The sequence below is a fragment of the Oryctolagus cuniculus genome, chromosome 10 (genome assembly GCF_051225735.1).
Source record: "Oryctolagus cuniculus isolate XC-2025 breed Fujian yellow rabbit chromosome 10, ASM5122573v1, whole genome shotgun sequence".
Classification (NCBI taxonomy): Eukaryota; Metazoa; Chordata; class Mammalia; order Lagomorpha; family Leporidae; genus Oryctolagus; species Oryctolagus cuniculus.
The window spans coordinates 109845259-109863734 of NC_142876.1; the positions used below are offsets into that span (position 1 = coordinate 109845259).

General features: G+C 61.8%; 1 protein-coding gene across 3 annotated transcripts in view; it reads right to left on the reverse strand.

Annotated features, from left to right (window-relative positions):
• FBLN2 (fibulin 2) overlaps positions 1–18476 on the reverse strand; it is a 65876-nt gene that overhangs the window by 12507 nt on the left and 34893 nt on the right. For 2 of the 3 annotated variants that reach the window (XM_089306543.1, XM_089306544.1), the window contains exons 3-8: positions 10291–10402; positions 9499–9628; positions 6281–6461; positions 5501–5710; positions 4909–5010; positions 4361–4462 (exon numbers count right to left, since the gene is read on the reverse strand). In XM_089306543.1, the coding sequence (XP_089162669.1) occupies positions 4361–4462; positions 4909–5010; positions 5501–5710; positions 6281–6461; positions 9499–9628; positions 10291–10402 (837 nt within the window). Of the gene's footprint in view, positions 1–2111; positions 2253–4360; positions 4463–4908; positions 5011–5500; positions 5711–6280; positions 6462–9498; positions 9629–10290; positions 10403–18476 lie in introns of all 3 variants that reach the window. The other variant, XM_008260298.5, reaches the window with a different exon arrangement.

The following is an 18476-nucleotide window of genomic DNA, read 5'->3' on the forward strand; positions in this document are numbered from 1 at the left end:
TTCCCAGAGCCACCACCACCCCCATGCCCGACGCCTCCCACAGCCTGCAGGAATTGTGGGAATACTCAGAGCCACCCTCACTGAGGCTCCCTAGGGCCCGGATGAGAAAGCAGGTCTCCCAGAAGTGAGGTTTCGGGACCACAGTCCCGTGGCCTGCACGTGGCAACAGCAAGAACAGAAGGCAGAGCGCTGGGCCCCAAGCCGTGCCCTTGAGCCACCGTACAATCCCTGCTGCAGGGTCGGCCCTGGGGAGCGGCGGCTCCCCTCCCATCCCCCCACAGCCCAGTCCACCTGGGGAACTTTTCCTGCAAATGGTAAAGCACTGGGGAGTCCCTGGCAGAGGTCAGGCCCCATGCTGCCCCACTCAGGTTTACATACCCCCAGTCACGGGGAGCTCACTCCCTCTGCAGGCTGCATCAGTAAAACATACTCGTGGAATGGGAATGACCTAAGTGAGTCCTCCCCAGGCACCCACTCACCCCACCCACACAGCGGCCCCCTGAGCTGCCTGCTACCTCCTCACCCACAGACGAGCAAAGGGGGCTCCCAAGGGCTGCCTGACCCAGCCGAGTCCTGGGGACTAGCACGTGGCACAGCCACCATGCGGCTGTGACATCACACGCTTCACCCTGTCACCTGCATGGGTGCATAAACACGTGTGAAGCAAACCAAGGAACCAGAGGAGAGGCCAGCAGCATGGCCAGATGCCCTCGGGATGGCAGGGGAAGGCAGAGGGGCAGGAGGAGGAGCAGGAGCGGGAAGGGAACATGGAAGACACAGAGCAGGACCAAGGGGAGGCGCCAGGGGGTGGTGCAGGCCAGGGGCAGGGGCAGGCAGACTGTGGGTGTGGGCTCCTACATCTCGCTGAATGCAACAGACCCTGGCTTTTTCCTTCCCAGAACCAGCCTCCCGCTTCCTTCCGCACACGGGCTTCTCTCCAAGACACTATGGGGACCCAACCCAGACAGCGTGTGCTGCCCAGACGTGGGCAAGCAGGTGTGGGAGGCACCACGTGCTGCGCCTGGTGCAACAGGTGAGTGGGGGTTGCGCGCCCCAATGCCACAGGCCCGCCCACGCAGCCAGGAGAGCGTGAAGGAGGGCACGTGGCCAGGCTGGACATAGTACTAGACCACAGAGATGACAAACACGCCCTGGGCACCCGCTGTGCTATTCCTGGTGCTGCACCCACCGCGTGCCCTCCCTGACTCAGAAACTGGTGCCAGCTACACGTTCTCCACCAAGTGCGCCCAAGTGCCCCCAGCGGGGAAGACCTCTCCCGGGCCCGGCTCTGTTCCTGCAGCCACCACCGTCTGCCCCAGTGCCTGAGACCTCAGGTCTATCTCTACTCATGACCTTGAAACAAGGGCAAGGGCCGATGTCTCCTCTCTGCAAACAGGAGATGGCCCAGACGCCCTCCCGGCTGCCCCAGTCCCTGGAGGGAAGAGCCGTTAACCAGCCCTGACCCCAGCCACGTGCAGGGCAGGAGGGCTCGCTCAGTCCCCCAGCCCCGTGATTAGAGGGGAGGAATCGGGGCGGGGGGACTCAAAAGGATAGCTCTGCATTTGGGGGCACGTGGCAGAGGAATGCCAGGCCCCCAGGGAGCAGTGCCGGGTCCACTGGCCCCCAGCAACTGTCCCTTCAACTCCGGACCCATCCAAGGAGAACCTATGCAGGTGGATGCTGTAATATAGCTCACCAGGCCCCAGGTCTGTGCCACCCTCTGCACGAGCCCCATAACCGTCACAGGAGACTGACAGGTGCAGACACCCTGGCCGGCGCAAGGCGACTTGTTTGCCAAGGCCACAGGGCTACCGTCATCCTGGTGGGAACCCAGGCCTCCCTGCCTGCAGACCCCAGACCCCAGCACACTGCCCTGCAGGACACACATGTGACTCGCACGCCCGTCCCTGGGGGAAGCAGCCCCCACTGGAGCGGGCGGACAAGCGGGACAGGACACCAGGACGACAGGGCGTGACACGGAGGCAGCACAGGGAGCCGGCCGTGTGGAAGCTGCCATGCAAAGGGCAGACCCTTTGCACGTGGCCGCGGTGGCGCGGGCTGGCGTGGAGCAGAGGCCATGGCGGTGGGCGGCGGGCGGGGCCCTCGCTTACCCACGCACTTCCTGTGCGCGTTGAGGATAAAGCCCTCGGCACAGAGCACTGTGTGGTTGACACAGTAGAAGGATCCCAGGGTGTTCACACAGAACTGTCGCCGGCTACAATCGTGAGCACCCAGCAAGCACTCGTCTTGGTCTGGCGGCCGCCGCGGGAGGAAAACAGAAGGGGCCGTTAGAGGGGCCTGGCCCGACCCAGTGCCTCCAGTGGCAGCCAGGAAAACCGAGACCCCAAGATAGGCAGGGAGCCGCCAGGGCCTCCCCAGCTGCTTGTGGTCCGGCTGGGCCTTGGGTCCACGGCTCAGTCTGGTCCAGGGAGAGCAGAGGGAGATGAGACGCAGAGAGGGTGAGCAGCCTGCCCACTGGAACACAGCAGGCCGGTGCCCCACACTGCCTCCCACCCAGGATCTGGACCCACCCCACGTCCACAAGGAGCACCCAGCAGAAGGGCTGCAGACTCGAGGGCTGGGGAGGCCAGGGGCAGCTCCATGGACCCCTTCTGGGCAGAGTTCAGCAACTTCCAAGAGCACCCCCAGACCTGGAAGTGGTTCGGGAGCTGCAGCGTGGGCCCCGGCTGGTTACTTGGGGCATGTGTTCCATGGAGGGGAGCCGAGTGGGACCGCGCCCTGGCGCAGGCTGTGCGCACCCACAGAGTGCACGCTGCAGCTTCTGGCCTGGACCCTGTGGCTTTTACTGCCAGAGACCCTGCAGGGGATGGGGTTGGGGCGGGGGCTGCAGAGCAAGTCTGCTGCCCTGGCTGGGCCCCCAGGACCACTGCTGTCCCCATCAGAATGTCTCGGCTCGGGCTGGGTGTGGGACTTGCACCACAGGAAAGGCAGTAGGTATCTTCCGGGACTGACTTGACTCTGCTATGCCCGGACGCCCACTGGCTGCATCTCCTGAACCTGAACCAACACATTCCCTGGGCTGTGGCTCCACATCTGTCCTGCTGGGCCCTCACGATCTCTCAGGCTGGGGCCGGCACTGTGGGGTAGCGGGTAAAGCCGCCTGCAGTGCCCGCATCCCATAGGGGTGCTGGTTCAAGTCCCAGTTGCTCCACTTCCGATCCAGCTCTTTGCTATGTCCCGGGAAAGCAGTAGAAGATGGCCCAAGTCCTTGGGCCCCTGCACCCACGTGGGAGACCCGGAAGAAGCTCTTGGCTCCTGGCTTTGGATCGGCACAGCTCTGGCCGTTGCAGCCATTTGGAGAGTGAATCAGTGGATGGAAGACCTGTCCCTCCCTCCCTTTCTCTCTCTCTCTCTTTCTCTCTCTGCCTCTCCTTCTCTCTGTAACTCTGACTTTCAAATAAATAAATAAATCTTTAAAAAAAAAAAAAAAAAGACCTCTCAGGCCGGACACAGGGACTGTGGAAACTGAAGGTGCAGGCGCTGGGTCCCGTGCCCTCACCATCCAACTGGGAGGTCCTGGCCCACAGAGGCACACGGAGCCAAACGGAGCCCACCACGGAGCCCAGTGGCACTGCTGGGGGACAGCAATGGGCCCCGGGGCACTTCCAGCCCCACTGGGATGGCAGAGCCCCGTCATCCGCGTCCACTTCCCCCTCCTCGGCTGCAGCAGTGGAGCCTGGCCAGGGACTCCCGCCCCCGCCCCGCCCCACTGCCCGCTGGAGGAATGTGGGGGAGGTGTGGGGAAGCTGCTTCTTCGGGCCACCCTTAAAACAATGGGCATCACCCAGACTTGGGGACCACAGACCGACGTCAGCCACGCACACAAGGCCCACTCACAAGCCCAGGGCAGGTGGACATGGGGCCTCTAGACCTGCGGCATCCGCTTCCCCAGACCCTTGTTACAGACACAAATCCTCAGGCCCCGCCCCGGGCCGGCTCATCAGGATTCCTGGAGAGAGCACTGCTCCCGGAGATGGCAGAGCCGCGGGAGGACGGAGCGAGGCACCTGGCCTTGGAGCACTGTGGCTGTTCTCAGCATCCCTCGGGGGAGGGAGCAGGGGGCTGGCTCAATCCAGCCAGATCCAGAAACCCTGGGGGCAGGGCAGCCAGGATGTAAACCATGCATGTGAGCTTGGAGGCCACAGGTGCCAGAGGACACAGGTCTCTGCCGCCTGGAGTGCACTAGGCTCTGCTCGGCGACAGCAGACGGGGGCTGGCGTGGCTGCTCTAGGGGGACTCTTTGTCCCAGCAGCCAAATCTGTGTCCTCAGGAGCACAGCGAGGCCCCACCCCATCACACCCATTGGGTGTTCACCGGCAGGGATGGCTCGGCTACTCACCCTCACAGGAGACGCCGTCCGCCATGATGGCATAGCCGGGGAAGCAGGAGCACATGGCTGAGCCGCCGACGACGCGGCACACCTGCCTGCAGGGCCCATTGTCTGCAGCAAACAGAACAGACATCAGCGGCCGGCCGGCGGGGGCCCTGGCCCTCCCCACCCCTGGCAGAAACACAGGCCTGGGCTGGCAGAAGGGGAGAGGAGGGGGGAGGGGACGGCAGTGGATTCATAAGGCAGAGAGACCAGAGAAAGGAAGGGGAACAAAACACAGGGAAAGCCTTCGACGAGGGCCACCGCCCACCCCCAGCACGTGGCTGTGCGCCCCCTGTGGTCATACACCCACCCCCAGCACATGGCCATGGCCCCCTGTGGTCATACACCCACTCCCAGCACATGGCCGTGGCCCCTGTGGCCATGCACCCACCCCCAGCACATGGCCGTGGGCCCCTGTGGCCATGCACCCACCTCCAGCACATGGCCGTGCGGCCCCTGTGGCCATGCACCCCCCCCAGCACGTGGCCGTGGCCCCCCATGGCCCCTGTGCTCACCTTTGCAGGTGTTGGGCTGCGGCAGGGGCAGCGGGATGGTGTTAGGGGCCTCTTGGGCAGACTCTGTCTTCAGCGCAGACTCCGGCCGCAGGGCATCACCGTCTGTCCCAGGCAGAGCAGGAGGAAGCAGGAGGCTCAGGTCTTTCCCAGGCCTCAAGGACCAGCAGGCACCAGCCCCTCTGCCCGGGCACCACACAGACCCCGACCAACCACCTCTTATCTTTATCTCGCGTCCCTGTCTCACAGGAGAGGAAACTGGGGTTGCTCTGGGTGCAGGAGCACCTCGGGCCAGCTCGGGGGGAGGGAACAGGCACCAGGACGGGAACCCAGTCCAGCCCTGGGCGGCTGGTGGGCAGAGAGCCATCTGCACCCAGCTGTGCACCAGGCCAGTGCTGGGGACACAGCGGGGTTTGCTGAGAGCCCACCTGAGCTGGCCCCTGAGCTTGAACCCGGGTCGCGGCTCTGGGCCCAGCCCTGCAGGGAAGTCTCTGTCTTCCCCCATTGCTCCTGCTGAACCTACGTGTGCGGTGGTGGGAACAAGGTACCCCAGGGCCCCAACCCAGGAACTCCAGCCCCCTGCCCAGTCTCTCACCTGGGCGACAGGTGCGGCCGTCATCCTGCAGCGAGAAGCCGGGAAAGCAGGCACAGCGGTAGGAGCCCACGGTGTTGATGCACAGGTGCTGGCACAGCTCCCCAGGGAGCAGCAGGCACTCGTCCTGGTCATCGCCTGGCAGGCTGTTGGGCAGCTCCGCCTCTGTGCCCAGCGAAAGGGCCTCCCGGCTTGCCACCTCCGCCTCCGACACTGCAGCGGGAAGCAGCACTCAGGCAGCCTGGCCTGCACGTGCGGCTGAGAACACGGGCCCCGGGAACCGTGTCCAGGTCCTCAGGAGGACCTGCGTGTGCCAGCGGGCGGGACGAATGAGGCAGTGGATGGATGAACAGATGGACAGATGGACAACGGGTGGAGGGAGGGGTGAGGGATGAGAATGGGGGATTGGGTGGGGGCTGGGTGAGAGGATGGGCAGGTGTGTAGGTGGGTGGATGGGTAAGCATGGGCTGCTGACTGCATGGGGAGGCAGATGGACAGGTGTGCAGATGAGCAGAGAGCTGGGAAGGCGGGGAGAGGACAGTGGAAGGCACTGGTGGAAGCTGGCGATAGCCAGGGCAGTGGGCAGCACACAGAACAGAAAGAAGGCCATCGGAGAAACAAAAGGGCAGCAGGTGCAGGACCAAGGACCCTGTGCAGAACAGCGAGGTGCGCCTCCCATCCCAGCTCATGAGGGACCGTGCGTGCCCACCGAAGGCCCCACAGTTCTCTCCCCCTCCTCGCCCAAATGCCCCGGCGCCCCAGCCAGGGCAGGGCGGCACCCACCTCTCCGTGGTGCCACTGCGGGCTCCGGGGGCCGGCGGACCTCAGGCACCATGAGCGGGTCCTCGCCCTCGCAGCAGGACAGCATGACGTGGTTGCAGGGGTAGCCCAGGTTGGGGTTGGACTCGCAAGCCTCGCCCTCGGCCCGCACGCGCAGTCCCAGGCCACAGCAGTCGCAGCATTGCTGCAGGGGGAGGCACGGCCCTCACTGCCTGGCCCGGGCCCTCGCAGCCCAGCAGCCCAGACTGTCCACACAGGGCCCCAGGACACAGCCCAGAGCCGGGTGCCGGGGAACGGATGAGCACCATCTTTGGCACCCCCAGCCGTCTTGCAGGACGGAGGTGCCCCTGCCTCCACTGCCCAGGTCTGCCACAGGACAGGGCTGGTGCGAGCTTGTGTAAATAAATAAACAAAAACATCCTTTTGTGGGAAGAACTGAGATCCACTCTCAGTCCCCCCATCTTGACCAACAGACCCCAGGTCTACGCAGGCCAGCTCGAAGATAGTGCCTCCCAGGGGCTCTTGTAGGGAGAGACATCTCCACTAGGTGGAGCTCGAGCATGCTTTTAACTGAGGCTGACTCCACTTGAAAGTGCATCCTTTTTGCTCTCCCCTCTCCTCTTTTACAGGACAAATACAAGATGGCTGGAGATCGGGCAGCCACGTTGGGACATGCAATGACCTTGAAGATGGAGGCGACAAGCCAAGGACGACCAAACACTCTGGAGTGCTGCCCTCCCCGAGAGACCTCTCTCACCACCACCAAGATTCGGATACCAAGTCTTTGTAACCCGTGCCCTCCTCTCCCGGTCAGCATGGGGCCCCATCCGTGATGCCTCCCAGGACCGCCCCACTGCTCGATTCGCCCTCACCCTCAGTCGGCCGGCTCCCCCTCCCCAGCATCTGTCTTCCCTTCTTGTTCATCTTCAGCGTAGCACCCGACCGCCTCAGAGTACAGACTACATTTCCCAGCCTCCCTTGCAGCTGGGTGTGGCCCGGGGACTGAGTTCCAGCCCGCGGGGTGCCTGCCCGCAGTAAAGAGTCCTCTTCCACGCAGCGCCCTGGCAGCCTCACTCACAACACCCAGCGGCAGGAGCCACTGGAGCTTCCTTCGACGCGTGGGTGAACGTGTGCGGAAAAACGAGATCAGCCTCGAACAGGGAAATCCCGATGCCAGCTACTACGTGGAGGAACCTAGGGCGTTACGTGAAGTCAAGTAAACCAGGCACAAAGACACGCTGCCTGGCTCCACCTCGATGAGGCCCCCAGAGGGGTGGCGTCACAGTCAGGGAGAGGGGCTGGGGGGGGGGCAGTGGGGGAGGGTGACAAAGGCTGAGAGGGCAGGGCGTGTCGTGGCTGCGACACAGTGAGCACGCTCAATGCCGCGGCACTGCAGGCACTGAGGTGGCCGACGTGGTCCACTCTACCCGCAGCTCACCACAATCCAAAACAACCTGGGGGCTGACGCGGCGGCACAGCAGGTTAAGCCTCTGCTCTTTACGCCAGCATCCCACTTGGGAGCGCCGGTTCAAGTCCTGGCTGTGCCACTTACAATCCAGCTCCCTGTTAACGCACTTGGGAAAGGCTGCACAAGACAGCCTCAGTGCTTGGGCCCCTGCCACCCACGTGGGAGACTTGGATGGAGCTCTGACTCCTGGCTTCAGCTGGCCCCGCCTAAGCTATTCGGGGCTGGACGATCTCTCGCTCTCTCTGTCGCTCTCTTTATTCCTCTCTCTGTCACTCTGCCTTTCAAATAAATAATAAATAAATAAATAAAATTTAAAATAGTAATAATAGGGGCCAGTGCTGTGGCACCACCGGCATCCCATATGGGCGCCGGTTCGTGTCCCAGAGGCTCCTCTTCCAACCCAGCTCTCTGCTAATGCTCCTGGGAAAGCAGCAGAAGATGACCCAAGTGCTTGGGCCCCTGCACCCGCGAGGGAGACCTGGAGGAAGCTCCTGGCTCCTGGCTTCAGATCATCCCGGCTCCGGCCGTTATGGCCATTTGGGGAGTGAACCAGTGGATGGAAGACCTCTCTTTCTATCTCTCCCTCTCTCTCTCTGTAACCCGGCCTCTTAAATTAATAAAATCTTTTTTTAAAAATGGTAATAATATAAATGAACTGAAAGAAGCAGGCCACTTGCCCCCTCCTCCTGCCTCTGTCTGGAGTCTGAGCAGCCACCCCAGACCACAAGGCCGAAGGGTGACGCTGGCAGAGCCACGGATGGCAGGCGCCTGCGTTCCTGTGCCCGATGACCAGAGCCACTTGCTCCTCTGCTCAGCCCTGTCCCAGCATGTGCGACAGAAACCAGTGCTGTCAGGAGCTCTCCATTACTTGGAGCCAAACAGATGGGCAGGCCCTGCCACCCAGGGCCAGCGTGGGCTCTGAGACACGATGAGCTCCTCCTACAAACCCTCCCAGAGCCCCGGGACCGTCCCCTTGAGGCCCCAGCCCGAGAGCTCCGAGCAGCCTGTCTCTCCTGCAGCGAGAGCCGCTGGGCCGCCCGCCTGCCTCCTGCACTTTCCTGCCTCCGGGCCTCAGCTCACGCTGTTCCCTCTGGCCAAGGTGCCTGCCCCTTGTCTCTGCCCCACTGCCCACCCCAGCACCACTGTCCACCTGGGACACCCTCCCTCCATGCCCAGTCCCCACAACTGCCAGAGAGGACCCAGGATCCAGCCTTCAAGTCCACCCATGGCACTCAGCTCACTCAGGTAAAACCGGAGGCTTTTTGATGACAGACAGGCTGCGACCTGTCCTGTGACCTCCCCACTGGCTCTGCTCCAGCCATGCAGGCCGACCCACCCTCCAGGGACCGGCTAGCCAGGCTCCTGCCCCAGGGCGTTTGCACTAGTGCTTCCTACTGTGTGGAAAAAAACCTGCAGATACCCCAATGGCTCACTCCGCTCCTCCTCCAGGGTTTCTGCAAATGGCCCCCTCCCAGTGGGGCCGTCCCCAGCCCCGTGCTTGTCCCTGCACCTCCTAACACACCACGCAGGAATGTGCTCATCTCTGTCTCCATCCCTCTGACCGGAAAGCAAGGGGGAAGCGACTGCCACTGTTACTCATGGCCGCACCCTTGGCCTGCAACAGGCCCAGCCCACGTGGGTGGCTATGGCCATTAACTGTTAGAATCATCACTCTGTTTCCTGTGTACACAAAGAGCCCCTACCCCAGGCGTGAGGTCCCTGTGCCACCCAGTGGACCCCGGGCCAGGCTTGCCTTGTAGAGGACCACGCCGCAGGTGTCGCTGTCCTCGGCCCCGCATGCTGCGCCTTCCTTGGCCGCCATGACGCCAGCCACACAGCTCTTCTCCTTGAGGTAGGAGACACAGCAGTGCTTCTGGGCTGTCCTGCAACACAGGGGATGCTAAGCCACGCCCAGAGAGGACAGGCACCCGGCCAAGCCTGCAGGAAGCCAGGGCCAGCCCCAGTCCTGGGGCCCTCATGGCTGTGGGTCCCTGACCACCGAGGAAGAGGCGATGGCACTGAGAGACCCCCACCAAGAAGGACAAGGAGACCCCATCCCAGGAAGGCTGGGGGGAGGGGCACCCTGGGGAGAGCAGCCCACAGGAAGGGGTGAGTTCCCCATCCCGAGAGGTAGACAAGCGCACTCCAGGGCCCTGCATGGTGCACATGGGGACAGCAGCGGGGAATGGAGAGGGACACAGTTTGAGCGCCACGTGCTCCAAAGGAGACAGCAGAGGCCGGATGCCAGACACCACGAGGCCCTCCGGAGGCCAGGCCGCCAGCGAGCTCCGAGCCCGGGGGTGAATCCCGCCCTCATTCGCACCCTCGCCCCTCTCATCTAGCAGAGGTGGTATCACAGCAATGGCTGCCAAGAGCCCCCCAGGGCCCAGCAGAGGACCAGTCTCAGCTCTCCATGCCTGCCGAGCGCCTGGCCGGGTGGCCCACTGTGGCCGCAGCACCCCCACCCCCACCCTTGCACACCTGGAAGCGGGGGGTCCAAGGCGGGCAGGGACGCGGAGCAGGTGACCGGGCGTGGGCTCCCTACCTGCAGACGTCACCCTCCAGGCCGCCCTCCGGGATGTCCAGGCACTCGTCATTGTCGATGGCCCACTGCTGTCCAGCCGCACAGCACGTCTCAATCAGGTCCTTGGTGGAGCCTGCGGGGGTGACACAGCGAGGCGGTGGGGGCCACCAGGTATGGCAGGTGCTGCCAGGGCCCATGCAGCGGGGACACTGGTGCCTGAGGTGGGAGGGGTGATAGGCGCGGCCCACCCTGGCAGGTACGTTCAGAGTCTGCTCCGGGCAGGCGCTCCTTGGAAGTCCTCCTCCAGGCCCACACCGCGCTATTTGAGGGAGGGGTCGGAGCAGCCTGGCTGTCCCTCGCAGGGGCAGAGTGCATGAGTGAAACTCGGGGAGGTCCCACGTGGAGGACCCTGTAACCACGAGCAACAGACCCGAGGGGCACCCAGCAAGGACACGGGACACAGAACACCACACCGCAGGGGAGAAACTGGAGATGTACCAGAAGACAGATTAGAAACACTGAGCCCAAGCCAACCACGCACACTACGCCGAAGTCCTGAGAACAACACACAGGTGCTGTCACCCGTGGTGGGGCTGTGGGGGTGGATGGAGGGAGCTGGATCAAAGGGAATCACACACACAGAGATAAGACGAGGAGGGGTTGTTGGGAAAGGAGGACACGGCAGCCGGCCCTGGGGGCCGACAGCAGTGACACGTGGGCCAGGCTCAGGTGGAACACACGGGGAGGGACAACAGGAATGCACCCAGTCCCTCCGAGCTGTATGGGCAGGGTCCATTCCAGCACTGCCCACGGGGACCGTTCCCCCTAAGGACTCAGCGTCCCGCGTGTGGGGACGGCACAGCCACACAGGTGCGGAGGCTCCACACAGTCCGAGAGGCGGAGGAACAGGTGCCCAGGGAAAGGCAGCGGCGAGAGCGAGGGCCCGCCCCCGCGCCATCCGCCTGTCTGCTCGGCCACACAGCGAGTCTCTGCACCGACCCGGGCTTCCAGCCCCCTCAGTAACACGGGGACAAAGAGCCTCACCGGCAACCGCGACTGCTCCACTAGAGCCCCTCATCACCGAAGTCCGTCTGAGACGGGCCACAAACTCCATACCGAGCACCCCCCCACACCCCACCCCACCCCCCGAAGTCGGTGCTGTGACGGAACTGCCACCGACAGCAATACCAGCAACGCAGTAAAGCAGGAAAGAAATCAGTCACAGGGGCAGATGGCAGACCTCGGCGTGTCCGCAGAGGCCCGCTGCAGCCACCAGGAGGAGCTCCAGCTGCCCCAGCCGGCCCCAGTCACCGCCACCTTGACCCGGCGCAGCGAGGCTGAGACCCAGCAGCGGCCCACCCCAGCTCACTGCCCCGCCCTCAGGACACCAAGCTCAGCTCCACGGGCAGCGGCAGGGAGCGGTGGCCAGGAGGTACTTGCCAGCAGGGACAAGAAAGCCATCGTGTGGAGGGTTTGGGGACAGTCAAGTGGCTCAGTGTGAGGAAGGGAGATGGTTTTACCCGCAGGAAGGACACTGAGGCAGACGGATGTGGGCCGGGCAGCCCCCAAGAAGACCCCCAGGCAGAAAAGGTGCAGGGGCCCCTGACATCACAGGCCCGGGTGGGGCTCCCGTGCCAGCAGGAGACACAGCAGGCGAGTCTCCACATTTCAGGGCTCTCCACGCAGTGACCAGAGACCCCAGGACAGTCAGAGGGTGGGGACAAGGAATAGCGAGTGCTCGTACAGGCCAGGCCCGACCATGCCAGCCCCATGGCCGGGGAGGGATCCCAGGGTGCCCAGCCCAGCGCTCCAGCCCTCCAGAGTGGGCTAAGTGACAGGGGCACTGACAGTCAGGGTGCAGGAGGACCAGCCAGACGCAAGATACAGAGAGCCCAGGGTCCAGACCGTGATTCCACAACCCCTCCTCGCCAGAGACAGCCAAGAACGAGGCGAGGAAGAGAAGAGGCAAGCCCAGGAGACGAGAGATGAAGGCAACGTCAATCCCCTATGGATGCCCAGAAGCCCCCGGACCAGAGGCAGAGCCAGCGGCGGCCGCTGCACCTGCTCAGAGTGCTTGTGCCCGGGGATGCACAGGGCGGGGCTGACTGCACCACGCTCAGGCTCAGCCGTCCAGGAAGAAATGAGCTTGGACATCCCAGCAGCCAGATGCAAACAGCAGTAAGAAACTGGAGGGGCTGGCGCTGTGGAACAGTGGGCTAAGCTGCCATCAGCAGCGCCAGCATCCCATGTGGGTACTGGTTTAAGTCCCGGCTGCTCCACTTCCGATCCAGCTCTCTGCTATGGCCTGGGAAACCAGTAGAAGATAAGCCAAGTGCTTGGGCCCCTGCACCTGCGTGGGAGACCCGGAAGAAGCTCCTGACTCCTGGCCTCAGGTTGGTGCAGCTCTGGGTGTTGCAGCCACTGGGGGAGTGAACCAGCAGATGGAAGACCTCTCTCTTTGTCTCTCCCTCTCTCCATCTGTAACTCTGCCTCTCAAATAAATATATCTTTAAAAGAGAGAGAGAGAGAGAGAGAAAAGAAACGAAACGACAGGATGACTCTAAGAGCCTGCTTTCTGCCTTGCGACCACAACCCGATCCACCCACATTACCCGTGGCTGCACAGGATTGTATCTTTTTTTTTTTTTTTTTTTTTTTTTTTTGACAGGCAGAGTGGACAGTGAGAGAGAGAGAGAGAGAGAAAGGTCTTCCTTTTGCCGTTGGTTCACCCTCCAATGGCCACTGCTGCCAGCGTGCTGTGGCCGGCGCATCACGCTGATCTGAAGGCAGGAGCCAGGTGCTTCTCCTGGTCTCACATGGGGTGCAGGGCCCAAGCACTTGGGCCATCCTCCACTGCACTCCCTGGCCACAGCAGAGAGCTGGACTGGAAGAGGGCCAACCGGGACAGAATCCGGCGCCCCGACCGGGACTAGAACCCGCTGTGCCGGCGCCGCAAGGCGGAGGATTAGCCTAGTGAGCCGCGGCACTGGCCAGTATTGTATCATTTTTACCCCAAGATGTGTCTTTTCGGTCAGGACACCTGCTCTGCTTCAAAGCCTGGTTTTCCTTGATACTGAAAACCACTCCAAGTTGACCAAGTGGAAATGTTCAAGCATGTCACTTCTAATCTGTAAGAAAATGTTACAACTTAATTTCCCCCCCAAAAAAAAAAAAAAGTGAACTGCGCGCACCTGTTAATGAAGTTCTTAAATAGCAAAGGTCTGAAATAACACGGAAGTGTGAAAAGGGCACAGGAATCACACCGGGGACCGCGTCATCACTTGCAGATGCTGTTTCGCCTTCCCAGAAAATCCACAGCAAACACAACTCACAAAGCAGTAGACAAACAGTAATCAGGGGCCTGCGCTGTGGCGTAGACTTTAGCATCCACCTGCAGCAACGGAATCCCGCAGGGGCTCCAGTTCAGGTCCCAGGTGCTCCTCTCTGATCCAGCCTCCTGCTGTGGCCTGGGAACACAGTGGAAGACGGCCCAAATGCTTGGGCCCCTGCAGCCACAGAGGAAACCAGCTCTGGCTTCAGATCAGCCCAGCTCCAGCTGTTGCAGCCATTTGGAGGTGAACCAGTGGATGGAGGACCTCACTGTCTGTCTCTCCCTCTCTCGTCTGTAACTCTGCCTCTCAAATAAATACATAAATTGTTAAAAAAAAAAAAAAGAAAAGGAAAAAACACTAATCAACACTGATTTTTATGATAACGTGGCCAAACACAAAATCCACATACTCCCATTAGTGACTGTGTTAGCACCAGGACACAGAAAAGAGAAACAAACTAGCAATGACTCGATGACTCGGCAGCGGGCACAGGCTAATGAGGCAAGAAAGTGTGGGCGGGTGGAGGCAGCACAGGGCTCTACTCAGTCAGCACCTTAGGATGTCAGTACTTTTCTACTTCCTCAGCGGGATGAGCCACCGCCGGTGGCTCCAGTATCCCCTGTGAGCGCCCCTTCCAGTCCGGCTGCTCTTCTTCTGATCCAGCTCCCTGCTAATGCACTTGGAAAAGCAGCAGAGGATGGCCCCATTCCTCAGACTCCTGCCACCCACGTGGGAGACCTGGAAGGAGCTCCCGGCCCCTGGCTTCAGATCAGCCCAGCTCCAGCCATTGCGGCCACCTGGGGAGTGAACCAGCCGATGAAGATCTCTTTCTTTGTCTCGCTTTCTCTCTCACTCTGCTTTCCAATTACATAAAATAAATCTTTTTTTTTTTTTTTTTTGACAGGCAGAGTGGACAGTGAGAGAGACAGAGAGAAAGGTCTTCCTTTGCCGTTGGTTCACCCTCCAATGGCCGCCACGGCCGGCGCGCTGCGGCCGGCGCACCACGCTGATGCGATGGCAGGAGCCAGGTGCTTCTCCTGGTCTCCCATGGGGTGCAGGGCCCAAGTATTGGGCCATCCTCCACTGCACTCCCTGGCCACAGCAGAGAGCTGGCCTGGAAGAGGGCCAACCGGGACAGAATCCGGCGCCCCAACCAGGACTAGAACCCGGGTGCCGGCGCCGCAAGGTGGGGGATTAGCCTAGTGAGTCGCGGCGCCGGCCAAATAAATCTTTTTTAAGATACAATCTCCTGGGGCCAGCACCATGGCGCAGTAGGTTAATCCTCCGCCTGCGGCGCCAGCATCCCATATTGGTGCCGGTTCTAGTCCCGGCTGTTCCTCTTCCAGTCCAGCTCTCTGCTGTGGCCTGGGAAAGCAGTGGAAGATGGCCAAGTCCTTGGGCCCCTGCACCCACATGGAAGACCAGGAGGAAGCTCCTGGCTCCTAGCTTCAGATCAGCTCAGCTCCAGCCATTGCGGCCATCTGGGGAGTGAACCAGCGGATGGAAGACCTCTCTCTCTCTCTCTCTCTCTCTCTCTCTCTCTCTCTCTCTCACTGTCTGTAACTCTACCTCTCAAATAAATAAATAAAATCCTTTAAAAAAAAAAAAAAGATACAATCTCCCTCAATGGAAGCCCGACGTCCCACTCCAACTGGCACCAAATCTGTCAAGCTGATGTGAAAACTTATCTAAAAAGAAATGCTTAGAGATACCCAAGGATTTTTCTGAAAAAGAAGGCAAAAAAAAAAAAAAAAAAAGAAGAAGAAGAAGAAGAAGAAAAAAGGCTTCGCTTGGCCAGAGTCAGAATTCACTTCAAAGTTCCAAAATGCAAAACAGACAGGCGAGGAGAGGAGGACAGAGCCCAGTGCAGGAAGGAGGGCGGGCCCACAGGAATCTGGGCTCCCACGAAGGCGGGATCCGAACTCAGCACACCTCACACACGCCTCGGGGGGAGGCTCCTGCTCCCAATCTAACAAGACAGGGTTAGAAAACGATGTCAGGGTCAAGAGCTCCTTCTTCAGAAACAAAACCCAAAAGCACACAGGGAGCCCCAACAGCGCGGGCGCCTGGATGCCCTGCCCTGCCCTGCCTCTGCCCTCCGCCTTTACCGCTCTGCCTCCCGGGGACCCTCGAGTTTCCTTTCCCCGTCATTCCCCCGCTGCAGCAGGGCCGGCTCCAAGTGGCTCTTATCAGTCTGTCCAGGGCACATCCCAGCCCCTGGCACAGCACCTGGTGGAACGGATCAGACCCCCGAGCAGACGGGAGCCACTGCGTCGCAGGGCAGGGGCGGCGCTGACCGTGTGCACAAAGCACAGCCCAGGCCCAGGACTCAGGCAGCCTGGGGGCCAGGTAGGGCCCTGCAGCCACCTGCTCCAAGGCCACAGACAAGGTCAAGACCGTGCAGCCGCCGAGAAGCACAGCACCGCCCACTGCTTCAGCCCCTCTCGTTACCGTCTGCCCATGCAGGAGTCTCCCTTTGCTTGAATACTTCTGGCAACAGGGAGCTCACTCTCCCCACAGCCTGTCCCTTGTCTGCACAGCTCAAACTCACAACATTCCTTCTGTTATGGGACGGACTCCTTCCTCCTTAGGCCTTTTCCAAGATGGCCTTACACGGATTAGGAGATTGCAACAGATCCTGGGTCTTGGCCAGAGGACTGGAGATGGGCGTGCGCCGGGGAGAACAGTGACAGCTCCGACAGATGAGCGCCGGCCACCAGCCAGGCCCAGCCCCGGCTTGTGAACACTTGGCCGCCCCATGTGCACCCACAGGCGACTGGATACAGCCCACCCTGCAGGCCCCCTCTGCCTCCAACCTGCAGCAGCCCAAGGGCAGCCCAACCTTCCTGGGGACAGAGTGCCATCCCCTGCCGCTCCGTGGCTGTGGCCAGGTTCAGCCTGTGCCTGGCCCTCTGCCCTTCTCTGCTGCCTTCCTCACCCTGGCTTCCCTCCCTCGCAAACAAAGGAACTTGAGGCTGAGAGCTCCACACTGGGAGGGCCACCCACTTGGAGCAGGGGTCAAGCCCCGGGGCCCCTGCCCCACCCCAGTCCCCTCCCTGTCCCTAGCGTCCACCCTTGCTGTTTTGCAAGCTCCTGAGGTCCAGCCTCGAGGTCAGCTCCACCCCCTCCACCCCCACCTTGTCCCCTCCCACATGGGTGCGCAACTGCCCTCTTCCTGGGGTCTCCACGCTCCCCAGGTCTTCCCTTATCAATGAAGGGTGGGTGTTCCCTTCCCTTCCCTTTCCAACCCATCGCCCGAGGACCACCTCTCCCCTGGCTCCACCCCACCTCCTCCCTGCGCCCACCTCTGCCTCATCTTGCAGATGGCGCCCCACTGATTGATGGCTCACAAACTCCCGAGCCCCCTTCTCTGACCCTTCTCACTCGGTCTCAGGCTCATGCTCGCCCTGGGACCTTTTCACTTGCTATGCCACCCGCTGGAGAACTGCTGCCCTCAGGACAAAGCGCGTCTCCCTGGCGTGACAGCCAGGGTCCATGCAGCACGCCCCCGCTCTCCCCTTGCACCCAGCCACACACACCTTTCCCTGCTACACAGACAGGCTGTGCCACATTGGGGCCACCCTCCCTCTACCCTGTCCAACTACACATCCCTCAAGAACCCACAGAGATGTGGTCCCTGCCCTTTTTAAGATGCACTTATTTGAAAGGCAGAATGATAGAGAGAGGAAGAGATAGGGCTCTTCCATACACTGGTTTACTCCCCAAATGCCCACAACAGCCAGGGCTGGGCCAAGCTGAAGCCAGGAGCCTGGAACTCCATCTGGGCCTCCCGCATGGGTGCAGGGATCCAAGCACTCGGGCCACCTTCCACTGATTTCCCAGTGTCTTAGCAGGCACTGGAACCATGTGGTGAGCAACAGCTTAACCCCTGGGCCACCGTGCCAGGCTGACCCCGCCTCCCTGTCTGCTGGGCTCCAGCCAGCAGCCCCCTCCGGGGTTCCCTCACAGTCACACCAGATGTCGCCACCAGGGGACACGCTTGCCCCAGCCACCAGAGGGAGGGCAAACAGGCCAAGTATCAGGCTGAGACACCGCAGGGTTCCAAGCGCCCGCTGGGGGTGTGGCAGAGGCGCGGGCCGGGGCAGATGTGGGCTGCATGGAGCGGCACAGGCCACTGTGCACTGTGTGTGCACCATCCCACCAACAACACGACGCCAGCGGCCTCCTCCCTTCCCCACACACCGCGGGTTTACGGCACACAGCCCGCGGCTTCGGAAGTAACCAGCAAGAATTCAAGGCTTCACCTGCCGCCTCGCCTCCACACAGGAAGTTTCCATCTCGGGTCACCAAGCTGAGGACAGGTGTGCTACTGCCACCCTGCACGCACAGGTGTCCAGCTGGGCCCACTACTCGCCCATCCACTGAGCCGCTACTTCCTCACCTGTGAAATGGGCAGACTGCCCCTCCCCGCCGGCCCTCCACAAAGCCAGGCCTCAGGTAAGGCAGCCGCCCAGGCCCCCGACACAGGGTGCCTGTGACTCTTTTCTGGATGAATCAGCTCACTCACAAAAGCGCCGCAAATGTGGACAACAGCAGCAGCGCCCACCCTGCCTTTCCTGCCTTCCTGGACTTTGCTCAGTGCCCCCACCCCCAGCCACGGCTGCCACCACCAGGCTGCCCTGCAGGATGTGGTCCTGCCCTGCAGGATGTGGTCCCCAAGCAGCCTGGGGAGGCGTGCGGGCAATGTCCTGATGTGACAGCACACCCCGGCCACTCGGGACTCCCAGCGGTGTGGCCAGCACCCGGCCACGCTCAGTGCCCAGCATTGGGGCTCCAGGGACGGACAGCCAGGGCAGCCAGGACGGCGTGACGAAGACCCAGGCAGCAGCCCCTCCTGGGAAGCCACCACCTGCTC